The sequence below is a fragment of the Vanacampus margaritifer genome, chromosome 11, assembly GCF_051991255.1.
Source record: "Vanacampus margaritifer isolate UIUO_Vmar chromosome 11, RoL_Vmar_1.0, whole genome shotgun sequence".
NCBI lineage: Eukaryota > Metazoa > Chordata > Actinopteri > Syngnathiformes > Syngnathidae > Vanacampus > Vanacampus margaritifer.
This window is the reverse complement of record NC_135442.1, coordinates 3,582,501-3,610,460: the sequence shown is the minus strand read 5'-3', so window position 1 is coordinate 3,610,460 and position 27,960 is coordinate 3,582,501. Positions and strand designations below refer to the sequence as shown.

General features: G+C 40.5%; 1 protein-coding gene and 1 long non-coding RNA gene across 2 annotated transcripts in view; one reads left to right on the top strand and one right to left on the bottom strand.

Moving 5' to 3' along the window:
• The window catches only part of LOC144060368 (uncharacterized), a 28,750-nt gene extending 19,604 nt beyond the window's left edge, over window positions 1-9,146 (top strand). The window contains exons 2-3 of the long non-coding RNA XR_013295911.1: window positions 3,303-3,362; window positions 8,612-9,146. This is a non-coding gene — a long non-coding RNA (uncharacterized LOC144060368). The remainder of the gene's footprint in view (window positions 1-3,302; window positions 3,363-8,611) is intronic.
• Window positions 440-25,285, bottom strand: wnt10a (wingless-type MMTV integration site family, member 10a). Its single transcript, XM_077579840.1, has 4 exons — window positions 24,922-25,285; window positions 21,354-21,619; window positions 13,969-14,342; window positions 440-1,068 (listed from the first exon to the last, which is right to left on the bottom strand). Exons 1-4 carry the CDS (start codon window positions 24,972-24,974, stop codon window positions 520-522), a joined length of 1,242 nt encoding a protein of 413 aa, XP_077435966.1. The 5' UTR covers window positions 24,975-25,285; the 3' UTR covers window positions 440-519.
• Between the last annotated feature and the right edge of the window lie 2,675 nt (window positions 25,286-27,960).

The window sequence follows — 27,960 nt, the reverse complement described above, 5'->3', positions numbered from 1 at the left end:
ACAAAAAGGTGACATTGATGAGTGAAGTGCCCTGAAGCTTGCCCGGCATCTTTGTGCCGCGGGCATGCTCCAACAAATTCCCGTCTGTTTGTTCCCTGTGTGCGCAGTATGGAAATAGCAGAAATATTATGTAGCGTGCGTATGTTGTAAATACTGCCGGTGAAGCAAACATTTCATATAACAGTCGTATTATTTGATCGCTAGTGCGGTGCTTTTTTTTTTTTGTGTGTGTTGCATTTATTGCTTTCAGATACCCAATTGTATGGGACAAAATGCACAAACACGTACGCTCGCACAGTTGTGACAGCTTTGGGCATGTAGTGCATGTGCACGCTCTACTCCGACATGCAAATCGATGGTCTGCCGACTGTCGCTCTTGGCACTCTTCACACGTTTCGGCTCCTGGAAGCCGGCGGTGAAAATGGAGTGGGGTGCATATAAGACGGTCTCGGCCCCGTTCTCGTTTCTAATCAGGGTCTTTGCAAGTGTTTGTCATTGTTTGGGATGCGGCGCAGTTGTTCATTTGCACACGCTGACCCACTCGGTGATCCGGCACTCTTCGCACACCACGTAGCAGCACCAGTGGAACTTGCAGTTGCAGCGCTCGCTGCGCGTCTGCTGCAGGATGTTGTGGCCTCGGCCGCAGCACAGACTCTCGCAGTTGTCCATGCCCGGACTGGTCTTGTTGCAGATGCGACCCTGCGTTCCCGCCGAGTCCGAGCCCAGGTCCCGCTCGCAGAAATCCGGCGACTTTTCAAAGTAGACCAGGTCGTTGATGCCGGGCCTCCTGCGGTGCGCGTGGTGGTGGTGGTGGTGATGATGATGATGGTGGTGGTGATGATGGTGGTTGCTGTGATGGTTGTGGTTGTTGTTGTTGTTGTGGTGCGAGTGATCCAGCTGGCCGGTGTTGCGGTTGTGGGCCTTGATGAGCGTGGCGATGTGGAAGCGCTCCTTGAGGATGGAGCCGACCACCCGGAATTCGGGGGTGACCTGCCAGCAGGTTTTCAGCTGGCAGCTTCCTGACGTGCCGTGACACTTGCATTTCCTCCTCATGTGATCCAGAACCACCTGGGAAGAGGAGACAGGACAGGCCTTAATCACCTACAGAACTACTGAAATGCAAAGGACTTCCACACTCTAAAAACATCCATCCATCCATTTTCTTTCTCACTTGTCCTCACAAGGTTTGCTGGAGCCTATCCCAGCTGGCTTCGGGCAGTAGGCGGGGTACACCCTCAACTGCTTGCCAGCCAATCGCAGGGCACACAGAATAAAACAACCATCCACACTCACAATCACACCTACGGACAATTTGGAGAGTTCAATTAAACTGCAATTCATGCCTTTGGAATGTGGGAGGAAAGCGGAGAAAACATGCAACTCCAACCAGGAAGGCCGAAGCCCGGACTCGATCTCACGTACGTCAGCCACTGTGCCGCCCCACTTTAAAAATTATGGATCAGAAAGTTGGGTCAAATTGACCCATAAAGTGGATAGGTCCATAAAAATAAAAATAAATCCATAATTGGGTTACTTTTGACCCAACTTTGGGTAAAATATTGGGCCATTTTGTATAAAACAACTCAGAAAGTTGGGTCAACCGTCAAATTGACCCATGAAGTGGATCAGTCCATTTTTGACCTATAATTGGGTTACTTTTGACCCAATTTTGGGTTAAAAAAAAAATTGGGGTATAAAACAATTTGGAAAGTTGCGTCAAATTGACCCAAGTAGACTATCTGACACAACTTTCTGGGTTGTTTTATACAAAATTACATATTTTTTATTTTTTGCAAAACAATCCAGAAAGTAACAATATTTTGTTGGTCTTGAAAAATATCTGTGGTGTGCTCGGCAACAGCTGAAAAAAATGGTCTTTTTGTAGCTGGGCAAAAATGGAGCTGGCAATGATTTCATAATGCGCAAGCAACTTTTCCAAAACAACATCTTGGTGAGCGTGGCCTCGGGATGTATTTTTTGATGCTATCACTCATCAAACCGGTCCGAAATGTGAGGCGTCTGAGAACAGCAGTCGCAAGGAACCTTTTTGGTTCTAGCCAATAAACAAACAGAACGGAAAATGCCGATAAATGTGTGTCAAGATAACACAGAGCGACCGCCGCGGCCTTTTGAATAAACATCTCTTATTGGAAGTGTTGAAAAGACATTGTGATCGGCGCTTACGCGCGTCTGGAAGCCTTTTTGTAAACACCAGCGTAATGGCTTTTGCAGTAGTGGCAGCGGGTTCAAATTGCAGTATTTGCTGGAGTTTTTCAGGGGCACATTCAACCCCAGAATCACAAACACGCCGGACTTAAACACACGGCAAAGTCTGTAATCATAAAAAAGTCTCCAGCCCACTTTGACTTGAAAGAGTCCGCGTGACCTACTGTCGCACTCGTAATTGCATCCACATTGCTCCCGTTTGATGGTGTGCTCGCAGCCGCATTATGATTGTAATACAATCTATTACCTTTTTTTTGTTGTTGTAAATTTCTCATACTTCATTTTTCGTACATTTTTAGACTTTTCTGTCCCCAAAATTTTGGGGGCAATTTTAACTCTTTTACTGCCAAAGACGTTAAATGACGTTCTGCAAAAACCTACGGAGGAGCGCCAAAGACGTTAATGACATATTATGGTAATTTTCTGCACCCTCTTCTTCCTTTTTTTGGGACTTTTTTTTTAAACATTTTTTTCTGCCTTTCTGCGATAAATTTTCTGACAGTTTTGGCAATTTTGTGGACATTTGAAGGTCATTTTCAGGATTTCATCTTTTGCTTTTGGACATTTTATGGCTATTTGTTTTAATGTTTTCTGCCTTTTTTTTAAAAAAAAAAAAATTCTGACATTTTTTGGCAATTTAACGGACATTTTGTGGTAATTTTCTGCCTCTAGTCTTTTTTGGACATCGTTTTGACATTTTTTTTGCATTTCTGCTATCAATTTTCTGACATTTTCAGCAATTTTGTGGACATTTTAGGGTAATTTTCGGGATTTCGATTTTTGGCAATTTTATGGAGATTTTATGGTAGTTTTCTGCTTTTCCTCTTCCTTTTGGACATTTTATGGTCCCTTTTTGGACATTTTTATATATTTAAAACAAAACTTCTTCATCCACCTTTCATCTCTGTTTTTCTGACAACTTTTACATTTTGACTCTGACATTTTTTTCTAAATATTTAATTATTCATTTTTTTAAAATTTAACAATTAATTTATTTAAAGAGTGTTTTATCTAAAAAAAAAAAAAAAACTAAATAAATATATAAAAAATATAAATTTCTTCTATTTTTTTTGCAGGTTGCAGACCACTGGTTTATCTATTTATCTGTGCATATCTATCCATGAATCACACAGCAGGTACGCAGCCAACACTTGACACATATCTCACGAGAGCTAAGCCCTATTTCATTTATCTTACTTATTATTTTTTTAATCACCTCTCATGATTTGGAATAATCCATTGGCAAGAAGTTGAAAGGAAAATTCATCAGACATTTAACAGGTAGCACGAAATCAGGACGCTGTCTGCACAAGTGTTGTGTCAAAATGTCATCATGTGAAGTGCTCATCCACTCCACAAAGGCTCACTGGGAACATTTTGTTCAAGTCAAAATACCTCCAATGAAGTCACGTCACGTGTATCAATGAATGTGTCGGGAACAGATTATGGAAAAATGACTTTCTAATAGTTTATATACGGTTAGAAAAATAACCTCGAGAGATCAATATAATCGAGTCATAGTTTTATGTATCGATATCGGGCTTTAAAAAGAAAATCTATTCGATATCAATTATTCGATTTTTTAGATATTTTTTTTAAACCCAGCCCTAGTTTCCATATATTAATCTCTGACTAGGATGCAGCCCCTCCTCGCAGCGGACCGCAGTTGGAGACAAACATCTGGCAAGTTTTAATTGGCTTTCAGAGTGAGACGGAGGCATCTATAAAATAACCCCAGACGGAGATCAAACGCAACATGCTGGGAACAGATTCCGACTGCAGGATGCAGGATGCCTTCGGCTGGCTGCCTGTTGGTGGCCACTACTGGATGAAGTTATCTGAGTACCATCAGAGGTGGCATCCAACTTGGTCGTAAAACTCAGATTATCTTAAAATGCTTCCTCGCTTAATGTCTGACATGTTAGTGTAAGTTTTTGGGGGGATTACATAACGCATAACGCTCAAAAAGCGAAACTGCTTCACAGCTCAAGCGAGAGCACTTATTAGTTACTTAACTTTTAGTTTTGTTTTTGTAACACATTTGGCAAGAATTTATTAGCGTTGCGCATTTGCACACGCCAATAAGATATGCCCGTTAGCAGCATCGAGTAATTGCAGCGATTATTTGTCCGACAAGCAAACACAAGGAGGCGGTTTTCAGCATGCGGGTGCCTGTTAGCGTCGGGTCGTCGCGCAAAGCGCGTGTGACGCCCAAGGTGAAGTATTGCCACATTCCTGCTAACCGCGTGCCTCACCTTTTCTTTTTGATCAGATCCAAATAACGACAACGAGGGATTGAAGCATTGTTACGCTGCAGAGGTTGATTGAGGATATCAAAACGTTGTAGCACGATGATAGAGATCAAATTATAATGCTTACGCGTATCATTACGATATTGTTAGCCTAATAGCATAATTGCCAACGTCATTTTTGAATAAACATTCAGTCCCGTTTCCTGGATTCAACTTTTGCAAATTGCCATGACCTGAGGATCTATTGGAAAAAACATCATTTTTAGCCAGCACGTTGCTATTTTGTTTTTAGATGTTGTGTCAGTATGTCAAAAACGACTTAGCCAATTATGCTATTAGGCTAATGATACTGCGAAAGAAAAACATATTCATGGTAAAAAAAACATGCATGTTTACATAATACGGTTAAAATATTAGCGCCAGCCCTAACCTTTTATATTATATATGGGAGATAGGTGTTTTTAAATACTTTTGTGTGTGATATCATGCTGATATGATGTGATATCTTGAAACTTTAAAACCCAAAATTTAAATTCAAAATTTAAATTTAAAATTCCAATTCAAATTTTCAAAATTTTTATTTTCAAAATTTACATTTTCTAAACTACATTAAAAATGTACATTCACATTCAAAAATGTATTTAAAATTTCTAATTCAAAATCACAAACTGAAATTCTAATTTTCAAAATTAAAATTTTCTAAATTACATAAAAAAATGTACATTCACATTCATACATTTATTTAAAAATTCTAATTCAAAATCACAAGCTGAAATTTAAATTTTCTAAATAAAAATGTTATAAATTACATTAAAAAAATTACATTCACATTCAAAAATTTATTTAAAAATGATAATTCAAAATCACAAACTGAAACGTCGCCCGCGCTAAAAAGATAAGCTAACGGTTAGCATAGCTTCTTCCCTTTCTTTTATTGTCACTCCTTTTTTCCCCTATGATGGTCATCTACAATAGCATATTTAATTCCTCATCATCTGATGTGTGCGTGTACACAATGTTATTGCAACTGAGTGACAACATTGCCTCTCATAGCCCCGCTAACAGTCTCGACTGCCATTGCAGTCTCCTGCACAGTAGCGTGTTTCCAACGTTATCATCAGTCAATCCTTGTGTCATCGTGACTAAGTAGTTGAGGGAAAATCCGTGTCTGCTGTCTGCGCGTCCCCAAAGCGCTTTCTGGCTCGCCGAGCGTTTGTTGCTTGAAAGCGAAGTCGCTTTCAAGCCAACCAGAGATCCGTGCCGATACCAAAGCACACAAACAATCCCGCAGCAGCGCATTAAGCAAACGGCTCGCTTGAAAAAGAAGCGACAGCGACAGCGCATGCGCACTCGCGAGCTCGACGGCATATGGAGCGAACGCAGTCACGCACATCCGACTGCACGTCCTGGAGTGCAGCGGGTTCGTCGGCGCTGTGCGTGCGTGCGTGCGTGTGTAGCGTTTGCCCGTTCGGTGTCCACCACTCTCATTTAGAGACTGTAATAAAAATGTTATTACCGGCATAAGTACTTCCACCTGTTGAGAGTTTACCACGAAGCGCTCACGTCAACGCACGATTGTGAGTAAAGAAGGTGCAGTCCGAAAGATGGAGCGTGTGCTTGGGGAGTCACATTAAATGCTCCACTGATAAAGAAAAGACACTCCAGCACAGTCATTTCTTTTTTAATTGTACAGTCATTTCTTTTTAATCGCTCTTGGGTGGCAGCGGACTCATTTCATGAGTCAATTGATAAACGCTGTTAATCACAATTCATCTACCGTTGCTGCATTAGATTTGTTCACAATTAATTATGCTGATAATCACTTTGTAGTGTTGACACTTGTACTCACTCGAGGTTAAAATAGGTTGAAATTGCAGTGTAAAATAGTTTGGGATTTGTCATTATAGTTAGTTTGTATTTGTTTTGACTTTTTTTTCCCCACTTAGCAAGTTTGTTAGTTTTCGATTATTTTTATCCTTTCAAAAATGCTTAGTTTCAGTTTGGTTTTTACTAGTTTTAGAATTATAGGGACGGAGAGGGAGAGAGAAAGAGAGAGGAGGGGGGGGGGGGGAGTAGAGAGTGAATATGCGCAATATGAATTGACGGAACGGATGGTGTTCCACAGGGTTCAGTTCTGGGGCCTCTCCTGTTTTCATTGGGTTCCATCTTAAGACAACAGCGGTGGTTGTTTTAAATTGCTCTATAAAAATAATTGAGTGATGGGAGTTGGCGTCCTACCTGCATGATTTGCATTGTCAAGTTGAGCAATTCTAGTCCAGTCAACTAGCTATCGAGCAAAGCTAAAGGAACTTGAAAAAAATTGCCATTGAGCTCTGCAGTGAAAAACTGAAAAGCCAGGCTTTTGATGGATGACACATTCTGATTCAAGGGCAACAAAGAGGTCAAGTCCAAGCCTTGATTGACAGGTGTGTCAAAACGACCTTTTCCATACGCATTGCCCAAGAAGCGTGCGGTTGCTTCCTGTAAAAGGCCATAACGTCTCTTGCTCTTTGCCTCCAGTCAAGCGCTGATGATGAATGGTAATTACCACAAGATGCCGGCAACAAAGCGCACTGTTACACTGTCACCACCTGCCTAATGAACAGAAACCGACAGGACTCGACAAAACACGGGGCACAGCTCAAAAGCTAGCCCGAACCACAAAGGGAAGAAGCTTGGCAAGCATTTTGTTTGGAGGTGTGTTGCTGAATGATTGAGGTGAGCTCGTGAAGTATAAAATATTTCACTTGGCTGTGAAGTTTATAGACCTGGTAAAGTGGTACCTTGCCAGGAGCAGCCGCATATGATCCGGTTATAAAAAAACAACAACAAAAACATTCTGACTTCAGAGGCCAAGTTTGTTTCGCATCACTGCAAATTGACAGTAATGTAGCAATGCAACAGGCTAGCCAGTAGCATTTGTTAGCATGTTATAATGCTTTGAACGATCGATATTTGAACACAAAATGATGATGATGATATAAATGATGATACATGTAGGCAGGCAGGGATTAATCGAATAATTAATCAATCGATAATTCTTTATTTTAAATGATGAATCAGATAGATAGATAGAAAATTATCCAAATGTTTGGATTTTCAGATCCTCAGCAGTAAATATTCTCAGGTTTCTGTGGTCCTCCATGAAAGCAAACTGATCATCTTTGTTTTGAACTTTAGGAAACAATGATCAACATTTTTACCTATTTTCCTCACATTACAGACCAAACCAGTTACTGATTCATAATTAATTTATGTATGTTCAGTGTTGATTGAAAATGTCCTGTTTTTGAAAAAAAAAGGAATGGAAATTTAATTTTTTTTTTTTTTTTAAATCCGCTTTATCGATTAATTAAAAAAATAATCAACAGATTAATCGGTTACTAAAAAAAACTGTTAGTTGCAGCACTACAAATAATATAACATTTTATATTATTTATCTTCTGAAAAAAAAGCCAAAAAGCCCCCAAAAATTGCAGACTGAGTCACCTGCAGTAGTTGTGAAACTCTTCTTTGTTTGCGTATGTGGCCGCGATTAATTCTATTTACTTATGTTATTACTCTTTGATTTTTACAAAAATGCTCATATTGTAGAGTTCTATTTTCATGACGAAAACCTCATTACAAAAAAAAAATGTTGTTGTTGTTTTAGTGATAAGTGATATCTAAATTCCACGACGTATATGAAAAATATTCATCCATTCAATTTCATTTTGGTCGCACGGTTGTAACACACTCTCATAAAGCTCAAGGGCAGTTTTACACTTCTACAATTTAAAACATTTTTTTTTCAATAACTCAACATAATAAGCAGTATTATCTTTATAAAGGCAGAATTGTGCATACAGCTGGATCGTATTAGATTGTGCAGGTGTACCTAATGTTGCGGCGAGTTGATGTAGCAATTATTTCAGCCAAGTGGCATTAAAAAAAAAAAAGAAGTTTTTACTGTAAGTTACGTTAATAACATCCTGTTTGAAAAAGTCACCTGCTCCTCCTCTTCTTAATTCCTCAACATATGCGAAGTATCAGAAGAGAGGAGTGCGAAACGGGAGTTCCAGCGCAGGGGAAGGAAGGCCTGAAAACGCTTTCTACTTTTCCACCCTGATGTTTGAAGTCTTTTTTTTTTGCAGGATTCTAAACATCTGTCTCCAAACTGCAAGCAGCCACTAATTAGGACTAAAAACAAGACGGGACGTCGTGAGAACCCTGGGGTGGGCATGAGGGGACATGCACGCCCCTGCTATGACAACCACCGCATTCCTCTGCTTAAAGAGAACTTCTCTCCCAGGGGGAGTGGGGCAAGTGGGTGGAGGGAGAGGGAGGGAGGGAGCAAGGTGGTAGTCATGGGTCGAGAGGGGAGAGACATACCAAGGGCATTATTTTTATTTACTCACCTGGTAGTATTTTTCTCTAAATCAAGAAGCTGTGTGTGTGTGTGTGTGTGTGTGTGTGTGTGTGTGTGTGTGCGCGAGTATGAGGTCTCGGAGGAATTTCTTCCAATGTTCTTTACCAAACAAAACAGTAGCGTGGAGCATCTAATGTTGAACCTCCCTAAAAGTCAATATTCAACCAATATGCTTTCAAAGCCGCGCAAAACTTCACAGGTTCTCCCGTTGGGCGTGATGTCATATGGAAACAACAACAATAGGACTTTTACATTTATATATTGATCCACCTGTTTAAACCGTTCATTTTAACCCTCATCAACTGTTAACGTTTATCCAACAATTACACAGATTGCTAAAAACGTAGCATCACAAAGATTTCCAGAAATAACTAATTTGATTTCAAGTCTGAATGTTTGTCAGATGCTCATGATTAAATGGAATAATAATACATTAACAGTAACAGGAGTGGACATTTGGCTACCATGCTAACATGGCTAACTGGTACGCAGTTGTTTTCCAGGCTACTTTGTGTAGGTTTTGCTAGTCCGCATAGTAAGGTTATAATTCCCACATTTGAAGATGTTTGAGCATTTTGTGGCATTTTCTGAGATGTTAAAGTATTTAATTCACTGATGTATGACGATAACAGTGACTGAGTACTTTGAGCACCGTCAATTTCTTTTGTGCTTGATCAAATGCCATGAAAAGTTAAACAATTCATGTTGAAATATTAAAGAATAAGTCAGATTACTTTTAAATAGCGCCGCATCAATGTCTGAAGTGATCATTGTGCCTTTAGATCGATGTTTTGAACGTAACGGATGCTGATGCTTTAGCTAGCTAGTTAGCTTTGTGGCGCTAACAGCACTGTTGCCGCAATTTGTGTTGCGGGAGGTTCTTAAAGAGAATTTAGGAAATGTGTTGTTGTTTATTACTGTTCAGTAATAAATGGCCTTTATGGGACTGTTGCAATATAGTACGACATCGTTCCCAATGATATTTCTTAATTTTGTCAATAACGACATCAATAAATGATTTTGACTTGACTGTTATCACATTATAGTCGACTACCAAAAAAAACTTGTAAAATTGATTAGTTGGCAGATAAGAATGTTGAAATGATACTTGCTTGTAGTTTATAATTTCTTTTATTATTAGGCGACATTTTGACTCAATCTATTTTTAGTTCTTTTATTTTCTATGGCGGTCGAATAATTCAGCAGCCTCCAGGAATGGATTGTTTCCCACCTAATATGCAAAGTTAAGGTCGCAACATTTGAATATTTTGGAGCTGCTTACATTTCCACGCTTAAATCAAATCTCTTGAACCAGAAAAGAGCACGCTAAGGACTGATACGTTCAGACGCAATTAGCCTCCAGCGGCCCGGCAGACGTGAGCTCCACTGACCTGCCAGTTTCGTAACATTACACATCGCAGGCCCCCCAAGACAAACGATTCCGTTTCTTGGCTTGTGAGGACATTACTACATGTTACACGAGCCCTCACACAAGACTGACACCCAGTCCACTGGGCCGCTTGGAACTGAAGTCACCTTTTAAGAAAGAGCTCGGCCATATTTCTACTATTGCAGCCACCACTGGGAGGCCTGATGTTGTTTCTCTGCAATGTTGTGTTTTGTCTGCATAATCAAGGGGACCAGAAGTCAACTGATTGAAAGATTCAGGCCCGAAATGACTCAGGAGGAAGTCGGGAACAATGTGCCATAAACAAGAATTTCTTTCTTTCCTCCGCTGCAGCGTTGCAGATGGTCACGGCTTATCTCCGTCAATTGCGTCGCCCAAGCCACCAAACCGGTTAACAAGTTAGTTTAGTGAAGTTATAACTGCTAAAGTGGGGTGGCGAAACTGTTTGTTTTTTTTTTATTCCAATAGATCAGTTTTACATTTTTCTTTCCCTCAAAATGCAAGCATATAGTCTAGTTGTTAAAATGAAAGGAAAAAATATATTGACTAATACTGCTCATTTAGAAAAGTACTATTAGATAGTTACTAGTACAGAATTAAATTCTGAAAATAAAATGTAGAGATTTCTGAGTGAGCGATTCATTTTTATTTAAGACAAGTAGTCATAGCGACCTAACTAGCTAGCTAACTGAATGTCGCTGATGCGAGCGAAGGTTGCTCAAGTTCTTATGCTGCATTTGAGGAAGGTGGGAATTCGGAAATATCCCGTTTAGATTCTCCCAGTTCCGACCTCAAAGCGTTTGAGGGGAAAATGTAAACAACAAAGATGGCTGATTATGACAAATTATTTGTCTGTTTGGCGCAAATCAGTCGAAATCGCATTGGGTTATGTAAAAGTTACTTTTTTCGAAAAACTAAATTAATGTTGTAATGAATAAATAGATACATGTGTTTATAATTGTGTAAATTATGTTTCGCCATTCACGATCTTTAGGGTGAGAAGCTCGGTCATCCGAGAGGGACTCAGCGTCGAGTCGCTGCTCCTCCACATTGAGAGGAACCAGTTGAGGTGGCTCGGGCATCTGGTTCGGATGCCTCCTGGACGCCTCCCTGGGGAGGTGTTCCGGGCATGTCCTACCGGCAGGAGGCCCCGGGGACGACCCAGGACACGCTGGAGAGAGACTATGTCTCTCGGCTGTCCTGGGAACGCCTTAGGGTCCCGTCGGATGAGCTGGCTGAAGTGGCTGGGGAGAGGGAAGTCTGGGCTTCCCTGCTAAAGCTGCTGCCCCCGCGACCCGACCCCGGATAAGCGGAAGAAGACGGACGGACGGACGGACGGACGGACGGACGGACGGACGGACGGACATTCACGATCTTTGTCTCTACGGGGTTCACCATTGTCGAGTGACAGCAGATTTAAAACGAGTCCTCCACCCCCCCCGGGTCCAAAGGGGCATTCCTGTGCATACTTTCTGGAAAAATCCGACTTCCCACCTTCCTCAAATGCAGCATTATATAGTGGAGGGGGGGGGGGGGCTCATGCTGGATTGCAAATTGCGCCACACGATACGGTTTTAGACACGGCCCAAAAAACTGGAAAACTAAAATGGTGACAAGTTTAACAGTTTTTCTCCATAACATTGTACATGCCGCATTTTCAGGAATGATGTTCAAAACAAATCTCTCAATCCTCTTACAGGCTCTTTAAGTATAGTTATAAAAGTCAAGTATAGATGTGTTTTTCCTCTCCTGATTATGGAAAGAGACCATCAACACACGCCCACAAAACAGGGAAAATCGGAGATCTTCCCACTTCTATTCAGATGGAATTAGTTGATGAGGAAATGACAAAAGTTCCCCCAAATTTGTGGAGCAAAATAAGCAACTGCTGAACATCCACCATCGGCAGTTTTATTGAAGAAAAGGGAAATGTTGGAGGAACTTGAAGTCAAAAGCATCAAATAAAACCACAAGAAGGAGGCTGATATCAAAAGGCCTCGTAAAGCATGTGAAGAGAAGCTGCTGAACGACTTCATGCTTCCTGTTGCCCCCCCCCCCCCTCCCCCACCCTTGGGGGACCGACATGGCTTCAATATGATTTTTGCCCAACTGGAGCGCAGAAGACAAATGACAAATAGTCATTTTTAATGTGACGCTCCTCAGGAACAGGTGGTCCCTCCATGAATGTTTGTGACGCTTTAGTTACTAAAAACGAGGCCGCTCGTATTGTGCTCGATTGCGTGTGATCGTTTATAGCCTTCGTTTATTTTGGAATGATGCGCTTCAGGTGTTTTGCACCTTAACCTTTGCAAGCAAACTGTCAATCAACCAAAGGCATGTTTGTGCAAAGCGTAGAAAGTATTTAGGTACGGATGTACAGTGTATAAGGCTCTCATCTATAGCGGATAGGAAAAGTCTACACACCCCTGTATGAATGCCATTTTCGCTTTGGGAGATTTTGTCATGACCCAATGAAACCAAGGTTGAACTTTTTGGGCCATACTGTAATTCCAAAAGGTATGTTATGAGCAAACACAACACCGTACATTAGAGGGAAGCATGTTAGAGGCAGCATCATGCTTTGGGGCTATTTTTTCTTCAGGGTAGAACTGGGGCCTTAGTTAAGGTGGAGGGAGTTGTGAAAAGTTCAAAACTTCAGGCTTCTGCGAGGAAGCAGAACCAAAATGCAAGCCTATTAGAACAGCTCAACTTAAATTGGGGTTAATCATAAGCACTTTAAACTGCGGTAATTGTGTGTTGACTTTTTAGTGTGAGTGTGAATGTGATTGGTTAATTGTGAACACAGGCACATTCCGGATATGAGGGTGTGCACACTTGTGCAACCAAATTTTTTCTTTATTTTTATTTTATTTTTTAATATTTGTTTCGGTTTTATGTTATTTTTTTATAATATTGATATGCAGTACAGTATTGTTAGTTAATTTATTTATTTTTTTTTTTTACAGTTATACTTTTTTTTTAGGTCACACTAATAGTAAAAAAAAATTTTTTTTAATGATTTATTTCAGTCTCATTTTTCTATATCACAAAAACTTGCCCTTTGAACAGGAGTGTGTCGACTTTTTACATCTGCCAAGCCTCAACAAGCTAGCCAGGCATCAATTCTCCAGTGATTGTTACCGTTTGTCTTGTTTTAAAATCCATGTAAGGAGAAGTTAGCAGCCGACATGACAGGTGAAGCCTGGGGCAGCGCATTTCAAGCGGAATGAATGACAAGAGGAATCATGGAGAATTCCCTCCGCCTTTTGTGCCTTCATTTACAGTACATTATGCGCAGATAACTTTTCTGTAAACACATACAATAAATGAATTACATGGACTTACCAGACTAAGCTTTATGTACACTTGTACAGCCTAAATAAACTTTTATTTTTAGTGGGACTTAATACAGCAATTTTGAGGAGTGTTTTATAATAGCCTGTGCCTTTATGTAGCTAAAACACCTGTAACGAATAATAGATTAAAAAAAATAATACAAATATTAAACGGCTTGGGCTGAACTTTCCGACCATTGATTTGCCAGCATGGATAATTAATTATCTTTTTTATTTTTTTGTTTTATCACTCAATGAGCATAAATAATAATAATAATAAATAATAAGTAATGATAATAAAAATCATCACGATCCATTCCCATCCCGCCGTTGTCTCACCTGTCTGCCGACTCTATTGTTATGAAGCCGCATCCGAGCGTGGATGTCCCGGTAGGTCTCGCGTGCGTCCAGGAAGTCCCTTGAGAATTTTTCCCCAAACTCCACGTCGGGACTGCAGCCGCCCCACTCCCAGGAGTCCTGCGGTCCCGGCAGCTCGGCGGGGAAGTGCTCCATGACGCCGTGTACCATCCCCTTCCCTCGGTTTATGGCCTCCAGTTGCAAGCGGTGCAGTTTGACGCGAAAGGCCTCCTCGTCTCCGCGTCGCTTCTCGTCGCAGCTGCAGGCCTTCAGTTTGCCCATGGAGCAAGCATTGGCCACCGCGTGCACCACCCCCGCCGCCGCGATGGCGTAGGCGAAGGCGCTCTCTCGGAAACCTGCCAGGATGAGAGTGCAAAAACGTCTCAGTCTCGTATCGAAAAATAACAATCAGATAAACAGTAAAATCTGTCGTGTAAATTTGACTCTATTTAGAGTAAATTTGACTCTTTTTAGAGTGGGACCAAATAGACACAGTTTTAGAGTAATATTTACACTTGGAAGAGAGTAAAATAAAGAACTGGACAAAAAAGTCACTCAAGGGTTGAACAAACTCACGACCTTCACCACCTGAGCTATGCCCCTCCTACTATTAGGAGTTGTGTGGCTCCCGGAGTAGATCGGCTGTCAAGGTCGTGAGTTTGTTCCCCAACCCTTAAGTGACTTTTTTTTAAAATTTAAATTCTTTATTTTACTCTCTTCCAAGTGTAAATATGACTCTAAAACTGAGTCTATTTGGTCCCACTCTAAATCGAGTCAAATTTACTCGACAGAATTTACTGTGTAGAAAAATAACAGTGACAAAACGTAAAGCCTGGCGGTTCGCTAAATAGCGCCCCGAGTTTGGAAACATGATGAAAGACGGAGCGGAAAAAAACAATACCCAATGTGTGATCCTTTAAAGTGGGACACAGTTTGGACCTACGTAGAATTTTCTACCTCACGAAGCCCTGAGATAAACATCTAGCCATTTGGATTGGCTACCAGAATTTCTGCTCTCAGCATTGTAGCTCAAGTAACCTGACACGGTGAGTTTTTCACCGAAAAATAACCGCACACCGAGCAAAAAGTTGTTCAAGATTGTTTGACAGTCTTAACGAAGCATCACAATCAAGAAGTGATTCCTTTCCTTTAGTGCTAACGTTGTGGAGGGTCACGACGAGTAAACTGATCTTAATCTCTGCTAATTTGGGATCAATTCCACAACTGACAGATTGAGGCAAATACCCGATGACGCTCACATTCACGCCTACGGGCAACTTGGAGTCATCAAACTTAATGACATGTTTTTAGGGCCGTGAGAGGACGTCAGGCAGGTACTACATTACAGCTTCCTCCCACGTTCCAAAAACACGCACGTTTTGATGGTTCGTTGCCTCTTTGTGCCAGAAGGACAACAACATGTTACCCCAGTAGACGAATTGCACAAATAAGGCTTATGGAGATTATTAGCAAATGATCCAAAACAAACGTTGGCTAAGGAGACACAGATGATTTGATTTTCCCATTAGGTCTAAAATCAACACACATAAAAACAGGAAGACATCTGGGACAACAGCAATTAAGTGTTGCTTTGTCCCTGAAGAGCAGCTGAGCTTGAACAGACCTCCACCACTCCCACCAGAAGAAACACACACGCATTGTTCCGTCTGGGTATCTTTTTCATTATACGCAGGATATTCACTCGCCGGCCAGATGTTTACATGTGCTTTTACAGGTCAAGTGTAATGTGTCCTCATGACCATCAATCAATTCGCTGACAAGATATGTTCTTTATCTTTGCATAGATCCTCGCTTGGAAATGAGTGTTTCACAACTTACTTTTTGTCAAAGATTAGATTGCTCGTAATATGAAAAGAAAAATGCACTGAGCTGTCACCAAAGTTTTACGAATGCAATTATGCCATCTAGTGGCAGAAAAATGACATCAGCGCAAATCAATATCACACGCGTTTTTTTTTTTTATAGTACAGTACCTGTTATTATATTAAATTACTGTATCAATGACTTATAGATGCAGCCAAATTTCTTAGTTTTAACATTTTTTCCACTTTTATGTTAACAAGAGTACAAAAACTTACGTTTTACGTAAATTCTTATTGTACATTTAGAACAGATGTAAAATATTGCGATTAACCGTGAGTCAACTATTTAAGTCATGAGATTAATTACCACTAAACATTTTAATCGCCTGACACCCCTTGTTAATAATAATAATGATATTCCTCAAGGGTGAACAATGGGACAACAAAAGCATTTGAGTAATGCAGAATACATACAAAAATGCTTTTCAAAAACTTTTATCTTTGCATAGATCCTCGCTTGGAAATGAGTGTTTCACAACTTACTTTTTGTCAAAGATTAGATCGCTCTTAATATGAAAAGAAAAATGCGCTGAGCTGTCACCAAAGTTTTACAAATGCAATTATGCCATCTAGTGGCAGAAAAATGACATCGGCGCAAATCAATATCACACGCGTTTTTTTTTTTACAGTACAGTACCTATTATTATATTAAATTACTGTATCAATGACTTATAGATGCAGCCATATTTCTTAGTTTTAACATTTTTTCCACTTTTATGTTAACGAGTACAAAAACGTACGTTTTACGTAAATCTTATTGTACATTTAGAACAGATATAAAATATTGCGATTAACCGTGAGTCAACTATTTAAGTCATGAGATTAATTACCACTAAACATTTTAATCGCCTGACACCCCTAGTTAATAATAATAATGATATTCCTCAAGGGTGAACAATGGGGCAACAAAAGCATTTGAGTAATGCAGAATACATACAAAAATGCTTTTCAAACAACTTTTTTTTTAATGTTACGTAAAACAAACAAGTGCATTAATCGAATCAACTTTTAAGGCTTGCGGTACAGTATTTGGCAAATTGTTTTATTCAGTGATTCCCACTGTACAGCCCCCCCCCTCCCCCTCCCCACACACACACGCACACACACACTCCACCTCATGAGATTTGGATAGCACTTAGGCTCTGCCTCATACATAGAAACCCCGTTTTAGGTCTTTCCCTGCGCCGAGCCGGGCTCGCTGTAATGCAGGCCCCCAGAAGACGGGGAACAAATCAATCTAACAAATAATTCACCGGCTGCGGCATGCCCGGCTGAACTGATGGCAGAGGAAGTGGCAAAATGAATTAAAGATTCAAGGGAAACTGTCACTTTGTGTTACAGAAACCAACGGAACTGGTTTACGCGTTTGCCGCCGAGAGTTGGGAAAGTGCTGAGAGCAAATTTGCGAGCACTTGCACCGGCGAGGGAAGTAAAAAGCATTAGAAGCAGCCCAGCCTGCGGGAAGACGGTAACAGGAAAAGTAACAGAATGAGAGGTATTCCCCTATTTCTGTCTATTCATGTCTTTCCTCTTGAGGCGGCTTTTAATGCAAGATAAATACCAGCCAATATGGCCTCGTAAATTTGATGAAATCCATCAAGGCAGTGATACGTGGCAGAGGATCTGAGCTCTTCTCTTCTCCTGTTGTCAAATGACACGACGAGGCGCTCTTACTGTACAAAGATACGTGCAATTCTGCCAGCTGGGCTCTAAGTGGCTTCAAGTGGATCCTACCTGTTTCCAATACATAAACTCCATGGGCAATGATTTGTTATGAGCACTTCCACCAAGTATGAAACCAATCCGGATGATCTCGCGCCAGGGCTGTAAAATCTGCCTCTGTTACAGTAGCAAACAGTAGTAGCGGCTGCATGCGATGCCGGTTGCAGCCTGTTAATTTGAGCCACTTTGTAGCTTTTGTGGAACAGGGTAAGTCAACACGTTTCGTATGAATCATCCGTTTCAAAGGGGTTGTTTATGTCGGCGGTTTTGGAGTTTTCTGCACCCGAGGCAAGGCAACCATTTCAAACAAGCAACTGTCTCGTCTAATAGTGACAAACAACTTTTAAATGGGATTTCTGGTGAGGAAAGTAGGATTAAAGGTCAGGCTGATAGTGTGGAGTAGGAAGTCAAATATTACGTTTTAACGGCACTATTTTCCAGCTACGACACGTTTTACAGGCTCTGGCCCAAAATAAAAAATCAAGTCCTGGCGTAGCATAATTGCCCAAGATATTTTTAACTTACTGTCTCAATATCATTAAAACATTATACACTTCTAAACACTATATATTTATTTTTGCTGCTTCGTTCAAGTAAAAATGTCACCCGTGATGCGGAATTGGGACCCAAACGCAGACAAGACACCGAAGTTGGGAAACAGAGTTTTTATATACAAAAATACAAAGTAAAAACAGAGAGATGGGCCTGGATTCAGATGGCCTTCAAGAAAACACTTGACAGAAAACCCTTCACTAAGAACCTCGAGCCGGCTGGATGCAGAACTCAAAAGTACAAAGTAACCACAGCGAGCACATGGACGACAGCTTGCATGGGGAAAAAAACTCGCCTGGAAGAAACCTCAATCTGCGAGAGGAACCTCAGCTAAGGAGTCTCGACGTACTGGCAAAAGTTGCCATTCCGTAACTCTTGCTAGGGAAATGCACAATTCTATATGACAGAATAAAGGCCTATATGACAAAATAAGAGTGATTAGACAAACTCAGTGTCTAATACAGGACCATGGCAACTGACAACATAATCACAAGGGATATTGTAACTGGATAGCAACTACAAAATTAGAGTGACTAGACAAAATAAGAGTGGCAATTACATCATTATCATAAGGGACATGGCGACTGCATAGCAACTGACAACACTATCACAGGTGATATAGCAACTACAAATTACATCACTGGGAACATGGCTATCGCATAACAACAAAAGACATCATCACCATAAGGCACATGGCGACTGCATAGCAACTACTAATACCATCACAAGGGACATAGCTCCTGCATAACAACTGACACCATCAGAAGGGATATAGCAACTGCGTAGCAACTACAAATTACATCACAGGGAACATAGCTACTGCATAACAACTGAAAACATCACCACAAGGGACATCGTAATTGCATAACAACTGACAACAGCAACATCATAACACTATGGCCCCATGACCTCATCCAAAATTCAGTCATAACAACAACCTAATAAAGCTTGTTGGAATTTGGAAGGTGGAATTTAAGATCTACATTTTCTTACACAAAACGCAGACTAAAATTAACTTTTCATAAGAACTTCTTCAAAACGAACATGCAAAACTAACACCCAAACTTAACTGGGAGAGATGTAGTTGTAAATGTAGTTGATGTAGTGACTGCAAAAAAAATTGTAATCACCGTAGTTTATTTATTTTTTCGGAGTGTTTTTTTTCCCCACAGTAGTTTATTTTAAGTCGTTTCCAGTAATTTTGCTGACAAAAAAATGTGGATTCAAACAAAAACGAGCGAATAAAACGGGTTACTGCAGCGAGCACGACGCCAAGGTGAAATGAGAGGCGATATTTCTGCACGTCTACAAAAAGATGTCAAGCACCAGACAAAAATTGTCTATCTTTTATTTGTCAATGCAATTTCGCAGCTTCTGAGTCAGCTCAGTGGCCTCGTGGTAGAGCGTCTGCCCTGCGACTGGGAGGTTGGGGGTTCAATCCCTGGCCGGGTCATACCAAAGACTATAAAAATGGGATCTGTTTGACACTCAGCATTAAAAGGGTTGGAATTGATTGCCTTAGATCACCAAATGATTCCCGAGCGCGGCCCTTGCTGCTGCTCACCGCTCCCTCTGGGGGGATGGGTCAAATGCCAAAAATGAATTTCGCTCCACTTAGGTCGGTGTTATGCAGCCCATTTCTATTCCTGTAAAAAAAAAAATGTATTCTCGTCTTGCTTGTTCGGTGAAATTGACCTCAACTCAAAATGTCCTGCTCATCAATCTCGGCGCCCCAAAGAAGCAGTTGCCCTTTCCAGTCAGTAACCCGGGTTGAGATCCTCTTTCATCCTTTGTAGCTAACTTGTAAAGCTTGAAACACTTCAAACGACGGCCCGAGGAAACTGATCCGCAGCAACTTTGGTAATCTGCAAGTGACCAATTTTTGAACTCCGCTCATCTTTTGTCTGATCCACTGATAGGACAGGACAGGACAGGACCGTCAGCTGGCTGGTTCCAAAGTAGGAAGAAGCCAGCCGAGGTAACCATGCGTGTAATTTCGTCTTGTGCGCTCGCAGTCAAAAACAAGAGAAAACATGATCTGCCGCTTTTGATTGCGGAGAAACGGATGACACTAACATGCAGTCCGTTCATCCACGCGTGTCGTTGGAGCAGCTCATCTGTCCCGTCAGCGTCTGATTTTGAGGAATTGCGTCAAAGTGAAGTTGAGTGTGAAAACCACAACCTGTTTGAACATCAAACCTTGGATTGATGCCTCCATACTTTTCCCTCCTGTGTGTCTTGTTAAGTTTGCTCGAACCTCGAAGCGCAACATGTTGCTTCACACGCCGACTTTTGAACGGAAGCGATGCGAGTGCGACGAGACAAATACATTAAAGGACCACACGTGTTTCGGGATTATACCTGATTTTTCTTCTTCTTTTTTTTTTTTTTAAACAGTTTGAACGGCTCAATTCACATTTTTCCAAATTGTGATCTGTACTGTACATGATTTTTTTTGCAATGTGACATCAATCTGTTACGTCATCAAAGTGCAAACGTGTAGGAGATTACGTAAATCTGCAAAGTTGTTTTGAGTAACAGTGTTGACTTTATATTTGACTTTAATTTAATCCCACTTGATAAATGAAGCATAAAAAAAAGCTACAAACAACTCATTTTTTTTTTTTTTCTGATAAAATGGAAGACTACTTGTAATTTTACATGACCAAACTGAAAAACCGGTTGGTGGACTTAAAATTTTCTAAAAAAGTCGGACAAAAGAAAATCACTTTTCAGCAACCGTGTGTAATGACCCGGTTCGACGGACGAAAGCCTACTTCATTCGGTGCCTTTTCTTTCCGGCTTTGCGTCTTACAGCATTCGTTGATAAAGCGGCCGCTACGCCATCCATGACGGGAAGTGCCGACCTCTGCTTATTTGTACTTATATGATATACGTACGTAAACACGGTACGTTCATCTTTGGTATCCCTGACCACATCTTGCGTAATTTTTTTTTGCAGCCATTAAATATTGCTTGGGGTGCTTTGTCCCGTTCTCCTGCCATCGTAACCCCCGATTGTCACACCCCTCAATATTCCGTGCGTTTCAAAATATCCATCAAAACGCTCTAAAAAGTGACAAATCGGTAAAATTACCGAATGAACAATACTGAGCTCTCCAGAGAAAGAAAGAGAGAGAGAAAAAAAAAACGGCTAACAATACGGTGAGCGACGCTTTGAAAAACCGCCGCTCGTTAGCAAAGCCCAACCTCTTTTGAAGACGATGCTGTCGTAGGGGATTTTGTTCCTGGTCTCCAGACTGGAACAGTTCCAGCGGTGACCTCGGAACTGGTGCTGGCACTCGTGGATGGCGATCTGGATTCCCTGGATGGCCGAGGCCGTCACGTCCGGGTTGCGCATGCACACCTCCAGCTGGCGCCGGGTCAGCCCCGGTAACGTCAGGCACACCGTGTTGGCGTTCAGGATGGGGTCGATGTTGGGGAGCTTCAGGCCCAAGATTTCGTTGGAGTCTACCCTGCATGGGAAGCAAAAAAACACAGTGAAGGAGGCGTAAGGGGCCGCTTTCGGTCCTTTAGAAATTCCAATCCACTTTATCTCTAGAGCAGATTTTTATAAAGAAGCGTTGCTGCACATTGAGATCCACACATAAAATCTAGTAAAAACAACAATTAAAATAAAAAAAAAACTGTCAATGAAATACTAGAAAACAATAAGTAAAAATAACAAAAATGAATAATTAAAAAATAATTTTAAAACACATAAAGAAAACACAAAAAAGACTCCAAAGACCATAAAATTCACGTTGAACTAAAATCCAAGAAATCAAAGAAAAAAAGGGAAAAAAAAGAAGAAAAAAAAAAAAGAAATAAAAGTGGGTCTTAAGACGAGACCACAGTTTGAACGTGGAGTCGTTCCGCACTTGCATCAACGACAATTTAGAGTCTTCATTAAATGTTAAAATGTTGTCATTCAAAGTCTTTTATAAGGAGGTCCACTACCTTCTCATTGATTCACATTGGCGGCTTGCGGTTTGTTTAATCTCCTCCACATGCTGCTGGTCTCGCTTTTTGTTTTTGGACGAGAAAGTTTGCCATCCAGTTTGCTCATTGAAATGAAGGCTAATGCTAAAATATGGTCCACTCGCTTTCTTTGTGAAAGCAAACTCCACAGGATTCGTTTCTACACTTTTAGTTGAGGTATGTGGACCTCGGGACCTGAACCCGTTCCCTGGGGACTCTCAATCTCTTTTTCGTTTTTCCTTGCCTGGTTCGGGGTCTAGACCACAGGCTGTTTTTTTTTTTTTTTTTTTTTAACTTTTGTTATTCATGGGCTTGTGAAGCCCCTTTTTTTGTGATTAAGGACCGTATAAATTGACTTGAATTATTATCGGTGTCAAATGAACCGAGAAAAATGCATTAAAAAAAAATTGTATGCATAACTTTATTTTAGATGCGCTGAAAGGAACCAAGTCACACAAAGAAATCTGCTGCAATTGTCAACTAAGTGCTCTTACCTCACAGACAGCACTCAAGCGTAAAAACTGCCATGTCCTCATTTTTTATTAGGAATTTGGTCCATCTCTCTGTGCCATAGCATTCCCTTTGATGCACCTGGCGCACCCGAACCTAAACTTAAACCTAAGCTTTACGCAAGCCTGAACCATGTCTAACTATTGGCGCAGGTAGCGCAACGTGATTTTTGTGAATTTGATGGAGGTGCGGGCGGACTTTGCCGACGTGTGTTTCATTCATGAATATGACAAAATCGAACCCTCGAGGACCGGAGTCCTGCAGATTTGAGATGTTTCTGTCCTCCAACACACCTGAGTGTAAAGGTCAGGATCACTTCTGCAAAGCTTGCTGATCAGCTGATTATATGAATCAGCTGCGTTGGAGGACGGAAACATCTCAAACCTGCAGGACTCTGGACCTCAAGGATCAGGATTGGAGAAGCCTGCTTTAAATGATTGCAAAAATGTGTTTATTTAACAAATTCTGAATAGTATTAGTAAATTTTTAATATATTTTAGAATCATCCCACTATGGCATGACACACAGGCCAAGTACTTATTTCATAGATCTGTCATCGTCCACCAGTCCTTTTTTAAATATTCAAATCTGTTTCTTCTTCTGCCACGCCAAAGACCAACATTGCACCTCTCACGCGCCACATTTAAAGACAATTAGCTTCAGTTAGTAGCGAATCAAGTCAACTATGTTCCCGCCTGCACAGGTGTGCAAAAATACCAAGGCTAAGTCTAGCCCGCCCCTGTGCAGATTTGCGCCGCGCCTTGTACCAAAGCAGAGCGCTTGAACATCGTCGGCAACTGTTGCAGGGCAGCCACGCACAGGACAGCCGTTGAGCTGACAGCAACTAAAGAGAAAGCACTTTTCCGCATCACAGACAAAGCGTCAAAAAGCGTAACAAGGAAAACACAGGCTGCCCTCGTGACGAGAAAGCACAAAGTCAGTTTTTCTTTTTTTTGTTTTCTTCCCGAGAGCGGCTCGTGTGTGACGCCGGACACACGACCCGGAGCGTGTCTGCAGGCGCACACGCACATCTGTGCACGCTTGACTGTGACTTGACGCGCAGCTGGAAGTTTTGAGCACGTTCGCCCCATATTTCATCACCGGCGTCTTTAGTGTGCGAGCCAATTAGAGAACAAACGTCTTTTGTGTTTTCCCGAGAAATTAAAAAAAAAAAAGCAGGAACTTTGCACACGAATCAAAGCGCCTTTAGATGTTGATCATCTGCGATGGTGGCATCGCTTTTTGATTGTGCGCCCTCAGCTGTAATTCCATTTGGGCGTCTGTTACTACCTGTTGCCTTTCCTGCTGGAGGCCTGTTTCGACAGCTCTTTCCGAAGAGCAACATCTAATTAGGAGAAGCATTGTTTTGGAAGGAGGGGTGCACGGCCAACCGCGTAATTGGCCAAAGATGAGAAACGCCAGTGGAAACAGACATGTAATGATTATTCCATTATTTTGCTATTATACATTTTCAGGTTGAGTGCACACATCAGTCTCGTACTTTTGATTATTTTCCACTTACACAAGCTGATTTTGTCTCATTCGTATGTTATAATGAGGCATAATTACCTTTAATGGAGACATTTTAGGGCGTAAATGACACCCATCAACAATAACGACTTAAGTGCAGTCGTCGTCAATGTGAGCCATGCAAAAGTATCGCTCGTGCAAATGACGTGTCAAAACAGGAAAAAGAAGTAGAGTTCAGTTGTATTTAACTTTTAAATATTGTTAATATTTACATTTGCATGCTTAAACCGTAATTACCTTTAATCAAGGGTGTTCATGGCATCAATCAACATGACTGAATACTAGTGGTACTCCAAAGAATCTATTTATAACATTTAAAATCAAGAATAAATTATGCTCGTAGAGATGTTTTTTATCCGACACAGCACTTTTTATTAACTTCTTATGTACAGTATAACTATACAAGTACAGTTCTGTTGAATTTAACTTTAAAGTATAGTGCATTGGATTACCTTTAATTGAGACATTGGCACAACTGTACAAGTCTAGTTTATTCATATTTGACTTTTCAATAGATGGCATTTGCATTGAGTTGTATTTCATTTTTTTTTCTATTAAACATTTATTTGTAACTTAAAGTCATTTTTTCTAAGCGCAGTGGCAATGTTCAATAGCACTTTTTTTTAGTTTTATTGAACTCATAAGTTACTGCATGTTATTGTTGCTCATTGTGGTTGTACTCAGAGAGCCAAGTACTTTTTTCAGGTTGCAAAAAGTTCAAAAACCACTTCAAAGTTAACTTTCGAAATGAACTCACCTTTTATCAAGCAGAGAGAAAACCACCAAGATGGTGATGAACGAGTGTTCCATTTTTTGGTGTCTTATTTAGACTAAAAAGTATATATATTTTTTTTAAATAATAAAGTTTCAAAAATAAAGAGACACGGATGTTCTGAAGAGGTAGTCCAATATTCCGAGCACAAAGTTGAGAGTCGTCAAAGACGAGAGTGGTCCACATGTGGCGAGTAGCGGCGGGAAAGTCATCAAATCTCTGACGTGTGAAGGAAAAAAAAAAAAGAAAAAAAAGTGGCTGCTTGTCACACACCTGCGTGCACACACGCGACTCCCAAAAGTGTTGTCAGCCACGTAACATCCCACAGAGAGCGACGAGAGGCAGCACGCACGCACGCCCGCACGCACGCACGCACGCAGCGGCAGAAGACAACAAGTATGTGCGCCACTTGGGATCTTTCCTCCAAACTGCTGCTGCACTTCGCTCCGCCAGCCCACTTCTTTTTTTTTTTTTTCTCTTTCCTTTTTTTTTTTTTACGACACTCTTGAAGAAGAAGACGAGCGTCGAGGAAGGTCAAGTGTCCCGCGAAAGAAGGATAGAGATCCGTTTTGAGATAAGGGCAGCGCAACAATGCCCAAATTCGCCTGCAGCGCTCCCTGCAAGATTTTCTCTTGGATGAGGAGCGACCAGAAGGAGGATTCTGCAAAAGTCCAGCTACATCAACACATGGCACAGTTTAGTTGATATTTTTAAATTTGTCATTTATGACAACGGTTAAAGATTAGAAAGCTTTGTGAAACTCGAGTAGGAGATTCTTCATGTTTTCTCTCCGGCAATTTGACTCGAGTGGGTTCACTGTCTGTCTGTAGATTTTAACTCATGATTGTGTCAACAAAAATGCAAATTTATGTGTCAACATTTTTCGGGCTAGTGAGACGATTTTTCATAGCAATTTAATATGTTTCACTTATTGACGTTTTTGTCTTCAATCAGTTTGTTTGTGGCCATTTCAACCATTTTTTTTTTTTTAAACTTCTTAATAAACAGGACAGTTCACATGATTATAGATAGGGATGTGCAATAACACTTTTTTTCAGACTGAAAACAGTACAAGTACTCAATCCACTAGTACTTTTGATACATAACTCCCCCCCCCCCCATCATGGACAATGGATGAGATACTATTTCATGATAATTAAATATCATGTCATAAAATAATATATCAAAATTGCTAAATACTACGAGACTGTTGTAGCCAATTTAGTTAGGTTGCTAATCATCCAATTTTGTGTTTTTGCACAGGAGCTCGTTTTTAAGTCAGTTGACACTCTTTTTTTTTTTTTTTTTACATTTGCAAGTGATGTTAAAAGTGTTGGAACTTGAGTTGGGAATATCTTTAAGATGCATTTTTTTGGAGTAGATTACCACTACAGGCATCATTCTCAACTTTTTTTTTTTTTTTTTAAATAAGATGTCACAATTGCTTGATCTTCTCCCTCCACCAAAACTTTCCGCTGCTTCAAAACTCTCAATTTGTCTTTCATCTTTTTTTTTTATTGAAATGACTATAAAGTGTGAAAAAAGGCTCCCTTGTTGTTGAGGACCACATTCCATCACTTATCTCAGCTTTTTTTTTTTTTTTTTTTTTTTATGAGCAGCCTATACTGAAAAGGGAGCACAAATAAAAAGAAGCCCACGTCACAGCGAAGGGAAGCAAATCCGCAGCCGCGAGGAGTCACCAAAGTCGTAAATCCCTCAAATCAACTCCTTGTTGCGACGCAATTAAGTTGCCATACGCAAATTTACTGTGCAAGTTCACCAAACAGTTGAAATGTTCTCTCTGATGTGTTCATCACAACAGGCCATTTTGCGGATTTTGCAAAGCGATTGTTGTGTCCAATTACTCTACTTGCCTGTCAGCAAAGCCCCTTGGCAGATTTTGTGGTTTTGGAAATATCACACTGGGAAAAAAAATGATTGCTCTCATCCAAGTGGGAATCATCCAAATTCTGACCACCGGCTTTCATTAGATGTGAAGGATGTTCCTCGACTCTCAACATGCACAAGTGAGCCGTCATCCTCATTCCCAGCTTGTTATGCATTTCCATAACATGAATTTGAAATTCATTTCAAGTGAAAGGACAAACCCCATAAAAGACAGACGGTTGGATGAATGGGTGGATGACCACAGACTTTAGAAGTATTTTTATTTTATTTTTTACAAAGAACTACAAGAAGATCTCCACTTTGTAAAGTTGTGCTGCGGTCAAAAAAATATATAAAGAAGATAATATAATAATAATGCATTCAATGAATTGATTGCTACAATAATTCAGAGACTTTGAAACACACTAATTAATGCACAGGTGTCAAACTCAATAGGGCCCAAAGTGTGGTCACAAGTTTGTGGTGGAGTTCTTGCAGACTGAAACGTCGATAATTTTAGGAAAACACATACAGTAGCTGTTGTATTTCGTGGTCCATCCGTTTTATGTACTCTTTATTTATTATTTGATTATTATTATTATTATTATTATATATTATTATAATATTTCATATTATACATTGATTTATTATTATTATTATTATTATTATTTATTAGTTTAATTTATTAGTGTGTTTTATTACGTTGTCGTTTTGACCATGCTTCACGTAAGTGTGTCACTTTGCTTCCGTGTCAGGTCATGTGACTGCCTGGCTCCATTTGATTGGTCCATTGGAGTCCTTTGGAGTGACTGTGGCTTGTTGAAATAGTGTCATGTGACACCAGTCTCATCCCAAAATTGGAATAGGGGCAAAAGTAATAATATTAAGAACAATAAATATAATCTAATGATATGTATTGCAAGAGCTTTACAGGAGCTTTTGACAGTAATTTGACTACAAGACTTTCTGCTGTCATTTTATTACATATCCATGATGTCTTGGTGTTTTGAGCAGAATTTAGTGGAAGTATTTATGGAAGTGTGACTCCATTCATCCATTATTGTAATTATTGTATTATCAAAACCAACAAATTAGATCTGAAAGTGAAGCTGGGGTCAAAAGTTCCTTTGTAGTGAG

Bases quoted from the DNA above. Each gene is read 5' to 3' on its own strand.
- wnt10a (XM_077579840.1), bottom strand. From the start codon at position 24,974: ATGGAACACTCGTTCATCACCATCTTGGTGGTTTTCTCTCTGCTTGAT. The intron at 21,620-24,921 runs GTGAGTTCATTT...CTTCCCATGCAG, and splicing joins TTCTCTCTGCTTGATAAAAG to GGTAGACTCCAACGAAATCT. The intron at 1,069-13,968 runs GTGAGACAACGG...TCCTCTTCCCAG, and splicing joins ACAATAGAGTCGGCAGACAG to GTGGTTCTGGATCACATGAG.